This window comes from Somniosus microcephalus, chromosome 11 (genome assembly GCF_052327205.1).
Source record: "Somniosus microcephalus isolate GS21.2 chromosome 11, FLI_Smic_1.0, whole genome shotgun sequence".
Classification (NCBI taxonomy): domain Eukaryota; kingdom Metazoa; phylum Chordata; class Chondrichthyes; order Squaliformes; family Somniosidae; genus Somniosus; species Somniosus microcephalus.
Window position 1 is genome coordinate 214626930 of NC_140997.1, and position 20459 is coordinate 214647388.

A 20459-nucleotide genomic window follows, 5' to 3' on the forward strand; every position below is an offset into this window, starting at 1 on the left:
AACTGAGATAGGGGGAACTTCTTCTCTCAGAGGGTTGTAAATTTGTGGAATTCTCTGCCCCAGAGAGCTGTGGAGGCTGGGTCATTAAATACATTTAAAGTGGAGATAGACAAATCTTTGCAAGATAAGGGAGTGAAGGGTTATGGGGAGCGGGCTGGGAAGTGGCTTTGAGCCCAAGATCAGCCATGATCTTATTGAATGGCAGAGCAGGCTCGAGGGGCCAAGTGGCCTATTCCTGCTCCTAGTTCTTATGTTCTTAAAGACTTGGCCTATACGCAAACCAGATTGCTAGGTTCGAAGTTGCTTGTAGAAATGTGCAATGCTCCATCTAATGAGGTTAATTTTAAAATACGGTTGCCATTTGTTAAAGCCTTGGAAGGTAGCTTCCTTGTGCTCATACAGGGCACTTTGGAGTACATAATAGAGACAGGCAGTGGCTATTGGGGTGAAGATGTCTAGGGGTACTAAAACATTGGTACCTACTCATATCACAAAGTCAGCTGCAAAAATGCCCAGACGAAATAAACCCAATCATTGTAGTAATAACAAGATTCTTCTGTCAAGATTTATGCAACAAATTAGTCTTTGCAAAGAACACAGCAGTCTGCCTGCTGTAAGGAGTCTCTACGTGATCCCTGTAACAAGTGTTTCACATCCAACAATCCACCTGCAGTAAAAGTACTGAATAGAATTGGAGCACGGCAAGGGTTTTGTGTAATTTTAAGCTTATATTCCAAATGGTGAATAACTCTTTGCGGAATAAATCTACTTGTATTTGCCTAAGCTCCAGGTTAATGTCGGCTACTCTTAACCAGTTTGTTGTGGATTGTTTTCAAACCATATAAAAAAATCAATTAACCCTCGCTCTTGCAATTAGTACTGAATCCCTTGTAACTACCTTTAACTCTCCACAGGCCATTACACATTGGCCGAAGCACATGATGTATTGTGCAACATCACCAGCTGACGCTATAGTAGCAGCTTCAGGTTTTAGTGTGTGATTTTCCGAGGCCAACCACTCAAGCAGCCAAAAGGCCTGGAACATGTATTCCAGTGTGTGGGTTGTGGGCTGCTATGGTAACCACTGGTTGGGCATTGGATTCAGTGCTTGGTTCTTTTAAAATCCTTAACTAATGACTTCAGAAAAAATGTGTACACAAATATTCACCCCATGCTGAAACTGTTTGCACCCAGCACTGAACTACAATAGTCTCCACATCTGAGCAGTCCATTCTTCATCGCTGGGCTTAAAGGGTTGGACAAATTCTTCAGCACATTAGAGAGGAACCACACCATTCAGGACCCAGTCTAAGCATTCTTCATGTTCTTATTTACTCTTTTCTGGTGATCGAATTCCCTTTCACGATTCAGCTGAGCCAGTATTCGCTGTATTATGTGGCTGTTTATTCCACATGTTGGCGATGATTACTCTGTAAATAAAGTTTTTAGGATGGTGTTTTAAGCTGCAAATCTGCACATCCCCTCAAAGCCTCTCCACCTAAAACTGATTCCGTTCAAACTAAATAGAATCACTGAATGATACAGCACAGAAGGAGGCCATTCGGCCCATGCTGCCTGTGCCGGCTCTTTGGTAGAACTATCCAATTAATCCCACTCCCCTGCTCTTTCCCTACAGCCCTGTAAATGTTTTCCCTTCAAGTATTTATAGTTGCCAATAGTAAGAGTTGCCAATATTCTACCTGAACCCTTCAATTACATTGTAGTCTCTAACTAGCTTCCTAATAGCCTGCAATGAGGTGATTCAGAGTCCATTATTAATAACCCTCATTCTTTATTAGATTTACAAAGATACATTAATAAAATCTTCATCTACCCATTGATGTATGAAATTCATCTACACAGTGCCAGCCATGGCTCAGGTTGTGGGTTCAAGTCCCACTCCAGAGACTTGAGCACAAAAATCTAGGCTGACACTCCAGGGCAGTACCGAGTGCTGCACTGTCGGAGGTGCCGTCTTTCGGATGAGACGTTAAACCGAGGCCCCGAGCTCTCTCAGGTCCCATTGCACTATTTTGAAGAGGAGCAGGGGAGTTATCCTCGGTGTCCTGGGATTGGGGGAATGTGACGGAGGTTGCAGCACTGGATGCCTAGTGGCTTGTATGGTAAAGTAGCTAGATGTTCACTTGTAATTTCTTTGAAATAGGTTTTCTTTCAAAGTTACTTTGCTAAAGTCTCCCATTTCACAGTAGTACCCAGGCCGTCATCTGTTAAGGCGCGCACTGAACCGAATAACCCCAGTCCGAAATAGTGTTTGCAGAGTCTTACTTTTGCCATATTACAGTGGTATAGCCTTAAGGTTGCTCTCCACTGGAGCATTCCTAAGTGTAAAGGTCATGACAGAAAACAGCGGATGATCAAAGGGCTCTGGCTTCGATAATTCTGAAAAGTATTTGCGCAGAAAAAGCTGGTTGATGAGAGGAAAGAGATAGGTTTATGTTCAATCACAGGAAAAAACTGGGCCCGAGACAGTGCTGGACTGCAAGTCTGAACAGGTGAAACGGGACCAGGGTCCCAAGAGCTATATCGTGGAGGAGTGTAAAACAGCAATGACATTATTCTCCATGTTATGTAGGACTAATAGAAGTTTAGCTGTCAGCTCCTGGTTTTTCTGTTCTGGTTAGCTCTTGCTTGGACTTGTATACCTGAAATTTCTTCAAATCTGCGGAAAACAAAACCTGGAATAAAAGAGTACAAATGATTAGCTATTGAGAGGTGGTGAGAGAATACATGATAGTGGCAGAAAGCTGTCAATATTGACTCTAAGTCATACTTAGTTTGCTGCCAGGATACTGTCTAATTCTTATAATTGCTACCCTTTAGACTTGCGCCAACGTATCAACCAAGTATGCATGCGAGTTAGCACAGATTACACAGCTGATTCATCCCAGATACAGATTTTTTCTGGCTAAACACATTTATAGCTCTCCCAATATCCAGTATTATCTCTGAACCCATCAATTACATTATAGTCTATGGGAGGGAAATTCGGTACATAGAAACATAGAAGATAGGAGCAGGAGTAGGCCATTCGGCCCTTCGAGCCTGCTCCGCCATTCAATGAGATCATGGCTGATCATCCAAACTCAGTACCCTGTCCCTGCTTTCTCCCCATATCCCTTGATCCCTTTAGCCTTAAGAAATATATCCAACTCCTTCTTGAATATATTTAATGAATTGGCCTCTACTGCCTTCTCTGTGGTAGAGAATTCCACAGGTTCACCACTCTCTGGGTGAAGAAATTCTTCCTCATCTCTGTCCTAAATGGCTTACCCCTTATCCTTAGACTGTGACCCCTGGTTCTGGACTCCCCGACCATCCTTCCTGCATCTAGTCCTGTTAGAATTTTATAAGTTTCAATGAGATCCCCTCTCATTCTTCTAAACTCCAGCGAGTACAAGCCCAATCGACCCAATCTCTCCTCAAACGTCATTCCTGCCATCCCAGGTATCAGCCTGGTGAATCTTCGCTGCACTCCTTCCATGGCAAGAACATCCTTCCTCAGATAAGGTGACCAAAACTGCACACAATACTCAAGATGTGGTCTCACCAAGGCCCTGTACAACTGCAGCAAGACATCCTTGTTCCTGTACTCAAACCCTCTCGCTACGAAGGCCAACATACCATTTGCCTTCTTAACCGCCTGCTGCACCTGCATGCTTACCTTCAGCGACTGGTGCACAAGGACACCCAGGTCTCGTTGCACTTCCCCTTCTCCCAATCTATTGCCATTCAGATAATAATCTGCCTTCCTGTTTTTGACACCAAAGTGGATAACCTCGCATTTATCCACGTTATATTGCATCTGCCATTCTTCTGCCCAATTACCCAACCTGTCCAAATCATACTGGAGTTTCTCGGCATCCCCCTCACAGCACACACGCCCACCCAGCTTTGTGTCATCTGCAAACTTGGAGATGTTACATCTAGTTCCCTCGTCCAGATCATTAATATATATTGTGAATAGCTGGGGTCCAAGGACCGATCCTTGCGGTACCCCACTAGTCACTGCCTGCCACTCGGAAAAAGAGCCGTTTATTCCAACTCTTTGCTTTCTGCCTGCCAACCAGTTCTCTATCCAAGTCAATACCTTGCCCCCAATCCCATGTGCCTTAACTTTACACGCTAATCTCTTATGTGGGACCTTATCGAAAGCCTTTTGAAAGTCCAAATACACCACATCCACTGGTTCTCCCTTATCTATTTTACCAGTTACATCTTCAAAAAATTCCAGTAGATTAGTCAAGCACGATTTACCTTTTGTAAATCCATGTTGACTTTGTCCGATCTGGTCACTGTTTTCCAAGTGCTCTGCTATTACATCTTTTATAATGGACTCTAGCATTTTCCCCACTACCGATGTCAGGCTTACCGGTCTGTAATTCCCCGTTTTCTCTCTACCACCTTTTTTGAACAGTGGGGTAACATTAGCTACCCGCCAATCCATGGGTACTGTTCCAGAGTCTATCGAATTTTGGAAGATGACCAGCAATGCATCTACTATTTCTAGGGCCACTTCCTTAAGTACCCTAGGATGTAGATTATCAGGCCCTGGGGATTTATCGGCCTTCAATCCCATCAATTTCTCTAACACCATTTCCCTACAAATGCTGATTTCTATCAGTTCCTCCCTTTCATTAGACCCTATGTTCCCCGACATCTCTGGGAGGTTATTTGTGTCCTCTGTGGTGAAGACAGAACCAAAGTATGTATTTAATTGGTCTGCCATTTCTTTGTTCCCCATTATAAATTCCCCTGATTCTGACTGCAAGGGACCTACGCTTGACTTCACCAATCTTTTTCTCTTCACATATCTATAAAAGCTTTTACAGTCAGTTTTTATGTTCCCTGAAAGCTTACTCTCATACTCTATTTTCCCCCTCTCAATTAATCCCTTTGTCCTCCATTGTTGAATCCTAAATTGCTCCCAATCCTCAGGTTTACTGCTTTTTCTGGCCAGTTTATATGTCCTCTCCTTGGATCTTATGCTATCCCTAATTTCCCTTGTTAGCCACGGTTGAGTCACCTTTTTTGTTTTATTTTTATGCCAAACTGGGATGATCAAATTCTGTAGTTCATCCATGCGATCTTTGAATGTTTGCCATTGCCTATCCACCGTCAACCCTTTGAGTGACATTTCCCAATCAATCCTACCCAACTCACGTCTCATACCATTGTAGTTTCCTTTATTTAAATTCAGGACCCTAGTCTCTGAGTCAACTACTTCACTCTCCATCTTAATGAAGAATTCTATCATATTATGATCGCTCTGACCCAAGGGGCCTCGCACAACAAGATTGCTAATTAATCCTTTCTCATTACATAATACCCAGTCTATGATGGCCTGATCTCTAGTTGGTTCCTCGACATATTGGTCCAGGAAACCATCCCGTATACACTCCAGGAATTCCTCCTCCACAGTATTGTTACTAATTTGGTTAGCCCAATCTATATGTAGATTAAAGTCACCCATGATAACTGCTGTGCCCTTATTGCATGCTTCTCTAATTTCCCTTTTAATGCCATCCCCGACCTCCGTATTACTGTTTGGAGGTCTATATACCACTCCCACTAACGTTTTCTGCCCCTTGGTATTTCTCAGTTCTACCCATACAGATTCCACATCATCAGAGCTAATATCCTTCCTTACGCCCGTTTGGGGCGCAATTATTGGCTGGGCGCAAAGTTTAGTGCCTGGCGCTAATTATTGCCTCCGACTGCAAACTTGGCTTCTATTGCCCCTGGAGGTGATTGGAGCGCTAAGTCAAGCACTATGACCTCTCTTAAGGCGCGAACGCCGAGGAGTGAGGCGCTACCTCAGAGCGCTGGCGAAGCTCATGTGATGTCAGTCAGCAATGGAACACAGACACACTGGCGCCGGCCAGTTCTTAAAGGGGAGGGTCAATCTTGCTCTCCATCCACACCCTGCTCATTGCAGCCTTGAATCTCGGCCTGGAGAGACCTGTACATCAATTCTGCTGGAAAGAACAATGGAGAGGCCCAGGGAAAGAGCTCAGAGTGCAGCCCCCATAGTCTCTTCTAAATCAATGCAAGGAAGGGCAAATCAAAATGATCTGCAAAGTGCTGCTCAGTACCCAAAACTCCTTCACATAGCGTTGAATCTCTCCAGAAGTCTCTCTCTCTCAGAATGTATGGTGCAAAAATGTTGCCGACAAAAAAAGACAGGAAGCGGCCGCCTTTAAATAGTGCTCCCCCCGTCCCTTCCGACTGCAAAATGTTCCCCTCTACCTGTCGTTGCTAGCGGCAGACAGAAAGGCAGGGGGGCGCTACTCAATATCCGGCCCGGGGCGCTGCACGCTCGACTGACGTCACTATCTGCGGGCGCACGAGTTTCTTGTGCAAAATGTCTGGTCAATTTCGCGAGCGGTGCAAACATCGGCACGCTCGGGTGCTAGTTGCTTTGCGCCCCATTAGCTAACGAGAGGCGCAAAGCAACTGAATTTTTCCCCCCATCAACTCTCTCTTGAATTATCTTTCCCCGGTATTCCATCTGAACTCATCAATCACATTATAGTACATACAGATAGATTACACAGAAATTACAACATGGAAACAGGTCATTCAGCTCAACCAATTCGGGTTGGCATTTACCCACCACTCAAAATAAATAGCCCAAATCATATTTAACCATCCTTTCCTGATATGCTTGAACTGTATAAAACACTAGTTAGGCCACAGCTAGAATACTGCGTAGAGTTCTGGTCACCACATTACAGGAAGGATGTGATTGCACTGGAGAGGGTGCAGAGGAGATTTACGAGGATGTTGCCAGGACTGGAGAATTTTAGCTATGAGGAAAGATTGGATAGGCTGGGCTTGTTTTCTTTGGAACAGAGGAGGCTGAGGGGAGACTTGATTGAGGTGTATAAAATTATTAGGGGCCCAGCTAGAGTGGACAGGAAGGACCTATTTCCCTTAGCAGAAAAGTCAATAACCAGGGGGCATAGATTTAAAGTAATTCATAGAAGGATTAGAGGGGAGTTGAGGAGGACTTTTTTGACCCAGAGGGTGGTGGGGGTCTGGAACTCATTGCCTGAAAGGGTGGTAGAGGCAGAAACCCTCATCCCATTTAAAAAGTCCTTGGATATGCACTTGAAGAGCCGTAACCTACAGGGCTACGGACCAAGAGCTGGAAAGTGGGATTAGGTTGGACAGCTCTTTTTTGGCCGGCACAGACACAATGGGCCGAATGGCCTCCTCCTGTGCCGTAAATTTCTATGATTCTATGATATCCCTTTTCCTTTATCCACCTATCCAATCTAATCTTGAATGTTGACAGATTCTGTCTCAACCACTTAACCCTGTAAGTGAATTCAACTCTGTGTAAATAAGATTCTCTTTAATCTTGTATCTATGGCCCCTTGTTCTACACCTCCCAATTACTAGAAACAGTCTGCTCATATAAGAACAGAAGAAATAGGAGCTGGAGTAGGCCATTTGGCGCTTCGAGCCTGCTCCGCCATTCAACAAGGTCATGGCTGATCTTCTACCTCAACTCCACATTCCCGCACTATCCCCATATCCCTTAATTCCCAAAAATTTATCGACCTCTGTCTTGAATATACTCAACGACTGAGCGTCCACAGCTCTCTGGGGTAGAGAATTCCAAAGATTCACCACCCTTTATCTATTCTATCCCATCCTTCCATAATTTTAAACACTTCTATCATATCACCCTATAATCTGCATCGTTCAAAAGAAGCCTCAACCTCTCAAGTCTTTCTTCAGATTTGTATTTCTTCATGCAGCCAATATCCTAGTGAATCTACGTTATACCCTCACTAAAGCCTTAATATCCGTTTTTTAGTGTCGAGCCCAATATTGCATACTGTACTCTAACCGAGGTCTTATTACGGTCTTATATAGGCTCCTCATTACCTCTTGGCATTATATTCTATATCTCTTGTAATAAAACCTAGAATTCTTACATCCTCCTTCAGTTTTTTTGATCATTGTGATTCTTATAGTCCTTTGTGAATTGTATATTTTTATTACTCACAGAATGTGCCCAGCCAGCAAAAGGACCCCAGAGGCTACGAAAAAAATCACCTGAAACAAAAATACAGACTGTAGTTAAGGTTCCAGATATCACTATCAAGCTGCTCCATGTTGTAAGTACAAGACCTGTTCTACACTTTATAGCGTATAAAGCTCAATTACATGATGATCTGGTGATGGGCTGTGTACACTAACACCCTGTGTGTGTGCTTCTATAATTTCAACTAGATATAAATGAACATAACAGCACTGTACCAGAGATCACAGTACATAAAAGCACTGGACTAAAGACTGCAGTACATAAGACAGGGCCATATCAGGCAACAGAAAGTGTTGTGTCAGAGATGACAGCACTGTATCGAAGAGAACCTTTGTTGTATTCAGCAGATTCGGTATGCTGTTTCTAGCAGATACTGTACAACAGCAAGGGTTATTAATGAACACGACGGATAAGTAATCCACTTAACAGACTATTCAGCCGGGAGTTGGGCACCAAGATGTAGCATTAAAGAGAACAAGGTGCACAGAGGACTGGGAGAAACAGTTAGAGTTAGAAACAATACAGAATTAGATGATTTCATAGAAAATACAAAAAGGTCTAAGTTAGGTTTGGAGTGCATGTGTGTAAATGCATGAAGTGTGGTTAATAAGGTTGGTGAGCTGCAGGCGGAAAAAGCCACATGGGAATATGATAACTGAGACCTGTCTGAAATAAGGGGAGGATATGATGCTTAATATTCCTGGGTACAGGGACTGATTTGGAAGGGAAAAGAGGAGGGGTAGCATTTTTGATTAAGGAAAATATTACAGTGCTAGAAAGAGAATGTCCTTGAGGGAGCAAAGACAAAATCTATTTGGTTGGAGTTGAGAAACAATAAAGGAGCTATTACGCTACTTGGTGTACTTTATCGGCCACCAAATAGTGGGAAGGAGATAGAGGAGCAGGTTTGCAAAGAAGTTACTGAGAGGTGCAAAAACTATAGAGTGATACTGGAAGACTTTAACTACCCCAATATTGAATGGGGCAGTAATTGCGTTAGCGGCAGAAAAGGGGAGGAATTTCTGAAGTGTGTTCAGGAGAACTTTCTTGATCAGTATGTTTCCTGTACAGAGGAGAAGTGAAAAAGGAAATAAGAGGGGCAAAGGGACAGTACGAGAATAGATTGGCGGCTAACATAAAAGGGAATCCAAAGGTCTTCTATTGGCATATTAACAGTAAAAGAGTGTCAGAGGAAAGGTGGGGCCGATTAGGGGCCAAAGTGGAGAACTATTGGTGGAGGTAGAAAGCATGGCTGAGGTACTAAATGAGAACTTTGCACCGGTGTTTACCAAGGAAGAGGACTTTGCCAAAGCTATGGTAAATGAGGTTGTTGCTGGGGTACTGGATGAGATAAAAATAGATGAAGAAGTAGTAGAAAGGCTGGCAGTACTTAAAGTGGATAAGTCACCCGGTCCGGATGGGATGCATCCTAGGTTGCTCAGGGAAGTAAGGGTGGAAATTGTGGAGGTACTGGCCACAATCTTCCAATCCTCCTTAGATACAGGGGTGGTGCCAGAGGACTGGAGGATTTCAAAAGTTACACCCTTGTTCAAAAAAGGGGCAAAGGATAAACCTGGAAATTACAGGCCAGTCAGTTTAATGTCGGTGGTGGGGAAGCTTTTAGAAACAATAATCTGGGAGAAAATTAACAGCCACTTGAACAAGCATGGACTAATAAAGGAGAGCCAGCACGGATTTGTTAAGGGCAAATCGTGTTTGACTAACTTGATTGGGCTTTTTGATGAGGTAACAGAGGGTGGATGAGAGCACTGCGGTTGATGTTGTCTCTCTGGACTTCTAAAGGCATTGATAAAGTGCCACATATTAGGCTTGTTAGCAAAATTGAAGCCCATGGGATAAAGGGGGCCGTAACAGCATGGATACAAAATTGGCTAAGGGATAGAAAACAGAGAGTTGTGGTGAATGGCTGTTTTTCGGACTGGAGGGGGGTATACAGTGGCGTTCCCCAAGGTTCAGTACTAGGACCACTGCTGTTTTTGATATACATTAATGACTTGGACTTGGGGGTACAGGACACAATTTTGAAATTTGCAGATGACACGAAGCTTGGAAGTGTAGTAAACACTGAGGAAGATAGTACTGTAATAGGCTTCAAGAGGGGATAGACAAGCTGGTAGAATGAGCGGACACATGACAGATGAAATTCAACACAGAAAAGTGTGAGCTGATACATTTTGGTAGGAAGAATCTGGAGAGACCATTTATATTAAATTAAATGGTACATTTTAAAGGGGGTGCAAGAAGAGAGAGACCTGGGGGTGTTTGTGTACAAATCTTTGAAGGTTAACAACACAGTTAATAAAGCAGACGGGATCCTGCGCTTTATAAATAGAGGCATAGAGTACAAAGGCCAGGAAGTTATGCTAAACCTTTATAAAACACTCATTCAGCCCCAGCTGGAGTATTGTGTCCAATTCTGGGCACCACACTTTAGGAAGGACGTGAAAGCTTTGGAGAGGGTACAGAAGAGATTTACTGGAATGGTTCCAGGGATGAGGGACTACAGTTACGTGGATAGACTGGAGAAGCTGGGGTTGTTCTTCTTAGAGCAGAGAAGGCTAAGAGGAGATTTGAAAGGTGTTTAAAATCATGAAGGATTTAGACAGAGTAAATAAAGAGAATCTGTTTCCAATGGCTGAAGGGTCGATAACGAGATTTAAAGTGATTGGCAAAAGAGGCAGTGGCAACATGAGGAAAAACTTTTTTACGCAACGAGTGGTTAGGATTTGGAACGCACTGCCTGATAGGGCGGTGGAAACAGATTCAATAGTAGCTTTCAAAAGGGAATTGGATAAATACTTGAGGGAGAAAAAATTGCAGGGATATGGGGAAAGAGCGGAGGAGTGTGACTAACTAATGGCGCATACTCGATGGGCCGAATGGCCTCCTTCTGTGCTGTATTATTCTATGATTCTATAACTAGTTATCTAATCAGTTTACAATGCAGTTTATTGATCCCATTAACAGCTTGGGTTGATCGCTTCCTTACCGATTTCTCGATACACCTTGTCAGTGAGGCTCTTTTGACCTACCCCCAGGTGGGACAGGTAATCACGCTTAGTGATCTGCCAGACGTGTGTGTCCACGGGAATAACCTCCGGCTTATCCAGAGACATCAAACAAACGCAGTCAGCCACCTGGAGCCAGAGATCAGAGAATGAGAACATACAGGACAAGAATGTGTGTTTTTGAAATTTGTCTGTTGAAGACAGGTTATATAAACTTGGTTTGTATCCCCTTGAGTTTAGAATGCTGAGGGGTGAGCTAATCGAGGTGTTTAAAAAAATAAAAGGATTCGACAAGGTAGATACAAAGAAACTATTTCCTCTGGTGCAGGAATCCACAACAAGGGGGTATAATCTTAAAATTAGAGCTATGTCATTTAGGAGTGAAATCAGGAAGCATTTTTTTCCCCACACAAATAGGTAGTGGAAATCTGGAATCACTCCCTCAAAAGGCTGTGGATTCTGGATCAATTGAAATTTTCAAGACCGTGATTAATAGATTTTTGTCAGGTAAAGGGATCAAGGGATATGGAGAAAAGGCGGGTAAATAGAATTAAGATACAGATCAGCCAAAATCTAATAGAATGGTAGAGCAGGCTCGAGGGGCTGAATGGCCTACTCCTGTTACTATGGTATAAATACATAAATTTCTGGCAGTCAGAGGTATTCATGTACTGTGCCAGAACTCAGCTGCAGGTTCACACCGAGACGCTGCACAAAACCAACAAGAGAACTGGATGTAAAGAGAATGTAAAAGCCCTGGAATCTGGCTCTACAGCTACTGGTACAGATTCTGAAACTTGCCTAGCGTGGGTATTCAGGCTAGTACGACTGAGGGGGCAGCGTTCCCAGGGCAACTGGGAAGAGTCCAATTTCCCAGCAATATTACCTCTTACCTTGTTGAGCACAAAAAACAAAAAGGAAAAGGCACACAAAAAATGGTAATAACTGCTCTCTTCTGCCTTTCCTCCCTTCAGTTAAAGTCAATGGCCCAGAAATTCGGGTCCCCACGGGTGAGTACGCACGGGGTACTCACCCATAAGCCCAATGGAAGTGCCGGTTTCGTGCATGCACTGCGCATGCGTGGGAAACCGGCACTTCCGTTCCCCTGAAAGAAGGGGTTCAGAGGTGGAACGCGTGCGCCGGAGAGGCAGCGCGTGCGCATCGAACTCACGTTTTATTTGCAGGTTTTCCCAGGAAGGTAAGTCTCCAGAAGTTAGACATGTAAAAAGCAGTCGCAGGGCCTGCTTTTTACAAGGTATGTGGTGAATTAATTCAAATTAAAACATTTTTTCCACAGGTTTATTATTTTTAAATACTTTAAAGAAAGGTAAGTTTATTTTTAGCCCTGTTAGAAAATGTAATTAATTTTTTCAAAAATTTAAATTATTTTTTTTAAGTTATTTCATGTAATTTATAGTTTATTTTAAAAATATGATTTTTTTAAATTTATTTGAAGATTTAGTGATATTTTAGGGCTTATAGTATTTATAGGTCTGTCAAACTTATGAATGAAGCATTCCCTGCTACCATTGGCTCTCCATGGCCCACGTGATTCCAGGGTCCAGGGGACGCTTCGAACTAACTACGCCCCTGGGATACACAAGCACTGCGCGCCAGCAGTTGGAGGAGGCCCAGGATCGGAATCCCACACGGGCCCACAGCTCAACGGCCGGTGCGGTAGGTATAAGTGCAGGTCGGGGGCTTGCACCCGCGGGAAGCCCCCGACCCAAATTTCTGGGCCATAGTCGGAGCAAGCAGAAAATTAAAAGTGATGAAAATTAAACAAATTCCTTTCAGTTTAGGGAAAACAGCAGCAACAAAAAATGTTTAAAATAAAATCGATTGCCTGAGCCATTCATGGATAATCTGGCCCACCTTTGCTCCCACGCCAGGTAAAGTGCACAGTGCACGCTTTGCTTCTTTGTATGGCGCCTCGCGAAGTGAGTTCAGCCAATCTGAACCATGCGTCTCCAGTATCATCTTTGCGCTCTGACTGATGAACTTTGCTCTGTATCCAAATCCCAGCACTCGCAACTGTTTTTCCACATCCTCTCCTACATGGAAAATCACAAGAAATCATCATCCTCTACTCCAATCCAGCTCTCACAATTGCCTCTCCACATCATCCTCCATCCTGACCCTGCCTTTCCACATCATAAGAACATAAGAATTGGGAGCAGGTGTAGGCCGTACGGCCTCTCGAGCCTGCTCCACCATTCAATAAGATCATGGCTGATTTTCGACCTCAACTCCACTTCCCCGCCCGATCTCCATATCCCTCGATTCCCCTAGAGTCCAAAAATCTATCGATCTCAGCCTTGAATATACTCAATGACTCAACATCCACAGCCCTTTGGGGCAGAGAATTCCAAAGATTCACAACCCTCTGAGTGAAGAAATTCCTCCTCATCTCAGTCTTAAATGGCCAACCCCTTATCCTGAGACTATGCCCCCTAGTTCTAGACTGTCCATCCAGGGGAAACAACCTCTCAAAACTTATCCTGTCAATCCCCCTCAGAATCTTATATGTTTCAATGAGATCACCTCTCATTCTTCTAAACTCCAGAGAGTATAGGCCCATTCTACACAATCTCTCATCATAGGACAGCCCTCTCATCCCAGGAATCAATCTAGTGAGCCTTTGTTGAACCGCCTCTAAGGCAAGTATATCCTTCCTTAAATAAGGAGACCAAAACTGTGCACAGTACTCCAGGTGTGGTCTCACCAGAGCCCTGTACAATTGTAGCAAGACGTCCTTACTCATAGGGCTGGATTTTCATTCAGAAGTCGGGTTGGAGGCGGGACGACAACTTTCGGGGTTGTAGTCCCGCCTCCATCGAGACGCGGCCAATCCACGCAATTTTAACTTGATTGACCTTGTTGAGCCCGCCCAGCGGGCTCAGCAGGCCAATTAAGGGCCACCCGGCAACAGGTGACGTCACAGACTGAAATTTCATCTGTCAAGACGTTTTGACAGATGAAATATCAGCGTTTCACAGCTGTTTGAAGCTGTCAAACACTGACAGTCTTACTTCTAACATGAGTCCTTCTACACAGACTCAGTTAGAAATCTCTCCTGCACAGAAAGCTGCAGGCTGTCACTTTTGACAGATCGCAGCCATTCTGCTTTCTGTGCCGGTGAGATGAGGGACTCCCCGAACCTAAAGGAAGGAAGGCTGAAAAGGTAAGAAAATGTATGTAAAACTTATTTAATCACTTTAGACACACGAAACACACTTACCTTTGCACTCATGCACTCATCACTCACCTGAACACCGACATCTCGACCCCTCCAAGGCCTTCAACCTGACAGCCCGACTCCTCCAACTTGGCGTGGTTTGGAGCCGTCGGGAATCCCACAGTTCAAGCTTAAAAATAGGGATTAGGCTAAAAACTGCCTGTTAACTACCTGTTAACAGGCAGTTAATTGGCACTAATCCCTTCCCGCCTCGGGTCGGCGGGTCCCAGTGTGGGGCGGGTACCCACCTCCTTTGAAATTGGCATGGAGGCGGGTTGGGGGCGGGATGGGGTCGGGACCCCCGATTTCGGGAATTTAACCCCCCGCACGCCTCCAAACCCGACTCCACGGCACACTGAAAATTGAGCCCTTATACTCCAACCCCCTTGTAATCATCCTCCACCTCAACCCTGCCTCTCCACATCATTGTGTCTACATAAAAATCAGCATACTCTTTGGATCATCATCTCTTGACTAACTTTGAGATACGCCCTATACAATTCCTTGCCCACTATTAATTTCTACTGACATCTATTCCATTTTGTGTGCAGTACATTGTTATTTAAGTTAATGATTTTACACTGTATACACATACAGGTCAATATCCCTCTGTACACAAGCTCACCTGTTGCAGGTCATTAAAGTGGCCCATTTACGATGCTAGACCTTCTTGTGCTAGAGTACAGCTGGTATGAATGCAATGTGCTTCTATCAGTCTGTCTTTTTTGTGCCTCGTTACTAGTCTGACTTATTGAAAGAAGTTGCATTTATACAGCGCCTTTCACTTTCTCAGGATGTCTCAAAGTGCTTCACCGTCAATGAACATAAGGACATAAGAAATGGGAGCAGGAGTAGGCCATATGGCCCCTCGAACCTTGCTCCGTCATTCAATAAGATCAGGGCTGATATTCGACCTCACCTCCACTTTCCCACCCGATCCCCATATCCCTTGATTCCCTTAGAATCCCCAAAAAGGGGGCTTGTCCAGGATTTGAACCCAGAACCTCTCGCACCCAAAGCGAGAATCATACCCCTAGACCATTGAGCCAATATAAAGTACTTTTGAATTGTAGTCACTGTTGTAATGTAGCAAAACAATGTAGCCAATTTGTGCACAGCAAGGTCCCAAAAACAGCAATGAGATAAATGACCAGATAATCTGTTTTAGGTGGTGTTGGTTAAGGGATGACTTAGAGGCAAGAGTGCTACTACTGAGCCAAGGCTGACACCGAATATTTCTACACTTTTCTATTTAAAACATACTTCTTACAGTCTATGTAGCTAAATGATGACTAGCCCTAGCTGCTAATGTAAAACTAAATTGTTCAAGAAAGGGTGTAAGGACAATCCTAGTAACTACAGGCCGGTCAGTTTAACATCAGTGGTGGGTAAAGTTTTAGAAACAATAATCAAGGAAAAAATTAACGGGCACTTGGAGAGGTTTAAGCTAATTAAGTAGAGCCAACATGGATTTGTAACAGGCAGATCATGTTTGACTAATCTAATTGAATTTTTTGATGAAGTAACAGGGAGGATTGATGAAGGGAATGCAATGGATGTTGTCTACATGGATTTTTGGAAGGCGTTTGACAAAGTACCACAAAGAAGGCTGGTTAACAAAATTGAGGCTCATGGAATAGGTGGGTCAGTGGCAGCTTGGATAAGGAATTGGCTTAAGGGCAGAAAACAGTGAGTTGTGGTAAATGGCTTTTCCAGACTGGAGGATGGCAGACAGTGGTGTTCCCCAAGGGTCAGTGCTGGGGCCACTGCTTTTTTTGATATATATAAATGACCTGGATTTTGGAATACAGTAGAATTTCTAAATTTGCCAATGACACCAAAGTTGGGGGTGTGGCAAACAGTGATGATGATACCAATCAACTGTAACAGGACATAGAAAGGTTAGCTGAATGGGCAGACAAGTGGTAGATGGAATTTAATAGAGAAGTGTGAGGTGATGCATTTTGGCAGAAGGAACAGGGAGAGGCAATACACACTTAATGGCACAGTTTTAATGAGTGTGCAGGGACAGAGGGACCTGGGAGTTAATGTGCATAGGTCTCTGAAGGTGGCGGGACATATTGGCCCAGTAATTCCTGTCACAACGCGTGAGTACGGACGGGCTACTCACGCGTGTGCCAGGAGGAATTGTCGGTTTTCAGCATGCACAGCGCATGCGCTGAAAACCGGCATTTCCTGTCCTCTGACCCAAGGGGTTAAGAGGCTGAACGCATGCGCGGTATTGGGCAGCGCGTGCGACTTGGATTTCCTGTATTTTTACAGATTTGCGCATGTGTAAAGGCCTCCGGTTTTTACGCATTGAAAAACCATACGTAAGTACTTAGTTTTACAGGTAAGTGGTCTTTTAGTACAATTTAGAATTTTTTTTCCCACAGGTTTATTATTTTTAAAGAATCTACAGTAAGGTAAGTTTAGTTTTAGACCCTATTTTTAAAAAATTTATTTTTTTCAAAAATTTGATTAATTGTTTAAAATCGTTTTTTTAAAGTTATTCATAGTTAATTTAATTATTGGGATGCTTTTTAAAATTTTATTTAAAGTTTAAGTAGTGTTTTGGGGTGCAGTACTTTTCATGAGTTTGACAGTCTTTACTATCAAACTTATGAATGAAGTTTCCCCTCCCCTGATTGGCTGAACAGTGCTCACCTGATCCCAGCCGGCACATCGCACTAACTACGCCGCTGGGTCAGGTTAGCACAGCGCGCCGGGATCAGAACCTGGCCACTGACAGGAAATCCACTGCGGGCCAGATTTCAGATGTCGGCGCGCAGGGTGAGCGCACATCGGGGGCTTGCACGCGCGGCAAGCCCCTGACAGGAATTACTGGGCCATTGAGAGAGTGGTTAACAAAGCATATGGGATCTTGGGCTTCATAAATAGAGGTATTGAGTACAAAAGTAGAGAAGTTATGCTGAACCTTTATAAAGCGCTGGTTAGGCCACAACTGGAGTATTGCGTCCTGTTCTGGTCACCACACTTTAGGAAGGATGTGAAGGCCCCTGAGAGGGTACAGAGGAGATTTACCAGAATGGTTCCGGGGATGGGGGATCTTAACTACAAGGACAGGTTGGAGAAGCTGGATTTGTTTTCATTAGAGCAAAGGAGGTTGAGGGGTGATTTGATAGAGGTGAACAAGATTATGACAGGTTTGGATAGGCTAGACAGGGAAAGGCTGTTCCCACTAGTTGATGGTACAAGGACTAGGGGGACACAGATTTAAGGTTTTGGGCAAGAGATACAGGGGGGATGTGAGGAAAAACTTTTTTACGCAGTGAGTGGTGATGACCTGGAACTCGCTGCCGACAGAAGTGGTGGAAGCGGAGACACTCAATGTTTTCAAGGGGAGACTGGATAGGCACTTGAGGGAAATAAACTTGCAGGGCTACGGGGATAGAGCGGGGGAATGGGACTGACTGGATTGCTCTACAGAGAGCCGGCACGGACTCGATGGGCCGAATGGCCTCTTTCTGTGCCGTTATGGCTCTATGGCTAATAATCCACAACCAAACTCATACAAATAAAAACTACACCAACTCATAGACCGATGAACCTCAGTCGCTAACACCTCAACAACAGACCACTAAAGGATTCAACTAAACTCCAATTACTGGGCATCACCAACATCTGGTCCCAAAATAGTAAGTTTTCTTTTTTTTTTGCACATTTGAAGATAATGCAGCAGAGGCATAAATTCAAGAACTTCCCAGCTTCTTCTGTGGAATGGGAGTGAGGTTTGACCCATTGTGCTGCTTGGAAAGTCTCCTGGAAGTACCATTTGGAGCCAGTAGATGGTGCACCTGCTCTTTGTAAGAAGAGTATTCAGAGTTTTCCAGTGTGATAGGACCACCTAATGGTAGGAAAGAAGAGCTACAGGAGAAACCACCTTTCGAAAAAAACAATTGACTCCTTTACCTCTTCACTGCCACAGACCTAGGTTTGTACCAACTGTGTTTCAGCTGGCAATAATCGAGTTTCCATGACTTGTTTGCTTTCACTTTTCTTCCCAAGCTCCTCAAGGTGTTGATACTCTGTGAATCCATGGTTACCGGTTAACCTCACACATATATACTAAGAGGGGAGGGAGACAGGGGAGGGGAGGAGGGGAGGGGAGGGAGAGGAGGGGAGGGAGAGGGGAGGGGAGGGAGGGATAGGACAGGGAGAGGACATGACAGGGAGAGGGGGGACACACAGGGGCAGGGAGACCAAGCGCCCCAAAATTGCCCTCGCAATGCAGGGCTCCCCAGCTAGTATATTAATAAAGGTGCCAACTCTAGTTGGACGTATTCTGGACATGACATAATGGCTTTAAGGACTGAGCTAGTCAAAACTCATTTACTATGGAGTGAGCAGCTTCCCCACAGATTTCCTCCAGTGGAAACTAATGACCAGGTAGCTTGCTGTGGTCACACGATAGCTGGCAGCGGTTACCTGGTTGCAGTGACAAGGTTACCTTGCTGTGGTTACACAGATAAATAGTTGAGCTGACTGTCCGCATAAGTCTGCGACCTCCTACAGTAACCGTTAACAGTTCCTCCTGATCTAAAAATCTACGCCTTGGTCGAACACGCCCCCTCCTGCAGACTGAGAAAGAGCCGTTTATTGAACGCGCTCCCATCCTAGTGACCAAGTTACTGAGTGAGTCTAGGGGATTAATCTTTAATTCTGAAGACTTCCGGATAACCTGGAAGGGTTGGTAACCCTAGTTATTAATCAAGTGTCAGCTGCGGCTCAGTTGGTAGCACCCTCGCCTCTCTGAGTCAGAAGGTTGTGGGTTCAAGGCCCACTCCAGACTTGAGCACAAAAATCTAGGCTGACACTCCAGCGCTGCACTGTCGGAGGTGCCGTCTTTCAGATGAGACGTTAAACCGAGGCCCCCTCTCTCAGGTGGACATAAAAGATCCCATGCCACTATTCCGAAGAAGAACCAGGGAGTTATCCCCGGTGTACTGGCCAATATTTAAAAAGTTATTTATTGGAACTCATACATGCATCTTTGCTCTGCATCTTATCCACCAGGTATTGTGGTGGTGTTCCTGTCACATTCATGATCTTTTTCAGTTGATCAAAATCTGCATGGAAGAGTTAAAGAACGACCAAGAGTCAAATAGTAAATGTCACAGTGCAGCCCTCATACTCCCCCTTATACCATGTGTGTGTATTAACACGTACTCGGGAAGAATATACACAATCTTCTAGCCTCCACTTTAATCCTCAATCAACATAACAAAAACAGATTATCTGGTCATTATCACATTACTGTTTGTGGGACCTTGCTGTGTGCAAATTGGCTGCCGCATTTCCTACATTATAACAGTGACTACACTTCAAAAAGTACTTCATTGGCTGTAAATCGCTTTGGGATGTCCGGTGGTCATGAAAGGCGCTATAGAAATGCAAGTCTTGCTTTCTTTATGTGTGAGCCTGGACAGTAAGCCTGACAGGATATCTGATCTTAAATGGCATCATAGTCGAGCCTGTCTTCAGACACCATCCACTCCGGCGCACATCCAGCAGGGAGTCACTGGATAGCAATGAGTGGGAAACTGGGCTGATTTTCCTTTCCCGAGACTGGGGTTGCTGCAGTCAATTGTAGCGCACCTCCCGCCGGCCATACTGAGACCAGCAAGCCCAGCACAGGCTGGGGAAGCAAAGCTGGGGCTTCACGGGTCTGTATGAATCAGCTCATCGCTCGACAAACTGCTGACCCACTGGGGGGGTGCCTTCTAATAAATTTCTTTCGACAGCAACATTTCACAACTGGCATTTGGTGAGTAATTGGAAGATAAAATCAGAAACATATTTAAAACGGTTCTCAGTAACTTGGAAACGCAACACTCAAGAGATGACATAGCAACAACCAGAAACTAGAGGCGTCGTGAACACATCTGTACGGCCAGGTCTGAAGTGGCCGGTGAATAGATTAAATATGGGGGGGACGGGGGGACTGGGGGGATGAACTATATCGTTTTGTGTGTTTTCTTGTTGTGCTCCTTGCTCGTGGCAGGAGGTTGTGTTGAGAGAAGCACTTTAGTGGAATGCAGGTAAGAACAAAGAAATATAAAGTACAGGACTGGACAGACTATTACAGTCTATC

The 20459-nt window shown here is 44.4% G+C and overlaps 1 protein-coding gene across 3 annotated transcripts in view; it reads right to left on the bottom strand.

Annotated features, from left to right (window-relative positions):
- Positions 1-1636: 1636 nt before the first annotated feature.
- ogg1 (8-oxoguanine DNA glycosylase) overlaps positions 1637-20459 on the bottom strand; it is a 36225-nt gene continuing 17402 nt past the window's right edge. The window contains exons 4-7 of one of the 3 annotated variants that reach the window (XM_086001905.1): positions 12982-13160; positions 11088-11235; positions 8039-8088; positions 1639-2696 (exon numbers count right to left, since the gene is read on the bottom strand). In XM_086001905.1, the coding sequence (XP_085858031.1) occupies positions 2607-2696; positions 8039-8088; positions 11088-11235; positions 12982-13160 (467 nt within the window). In that variant the 3' untranslated portion in view covers positions 1639-2606. Of the gene's footprint in view, positions 2697-8038; positions 8089-11087; positions 11236-12981; positions 13161-20459 lie in introns of all 3 variants that reach the window. The other 2 variants (XM_086001903.1, XM_086001904.1) reach the window with 2 other exon arrangements.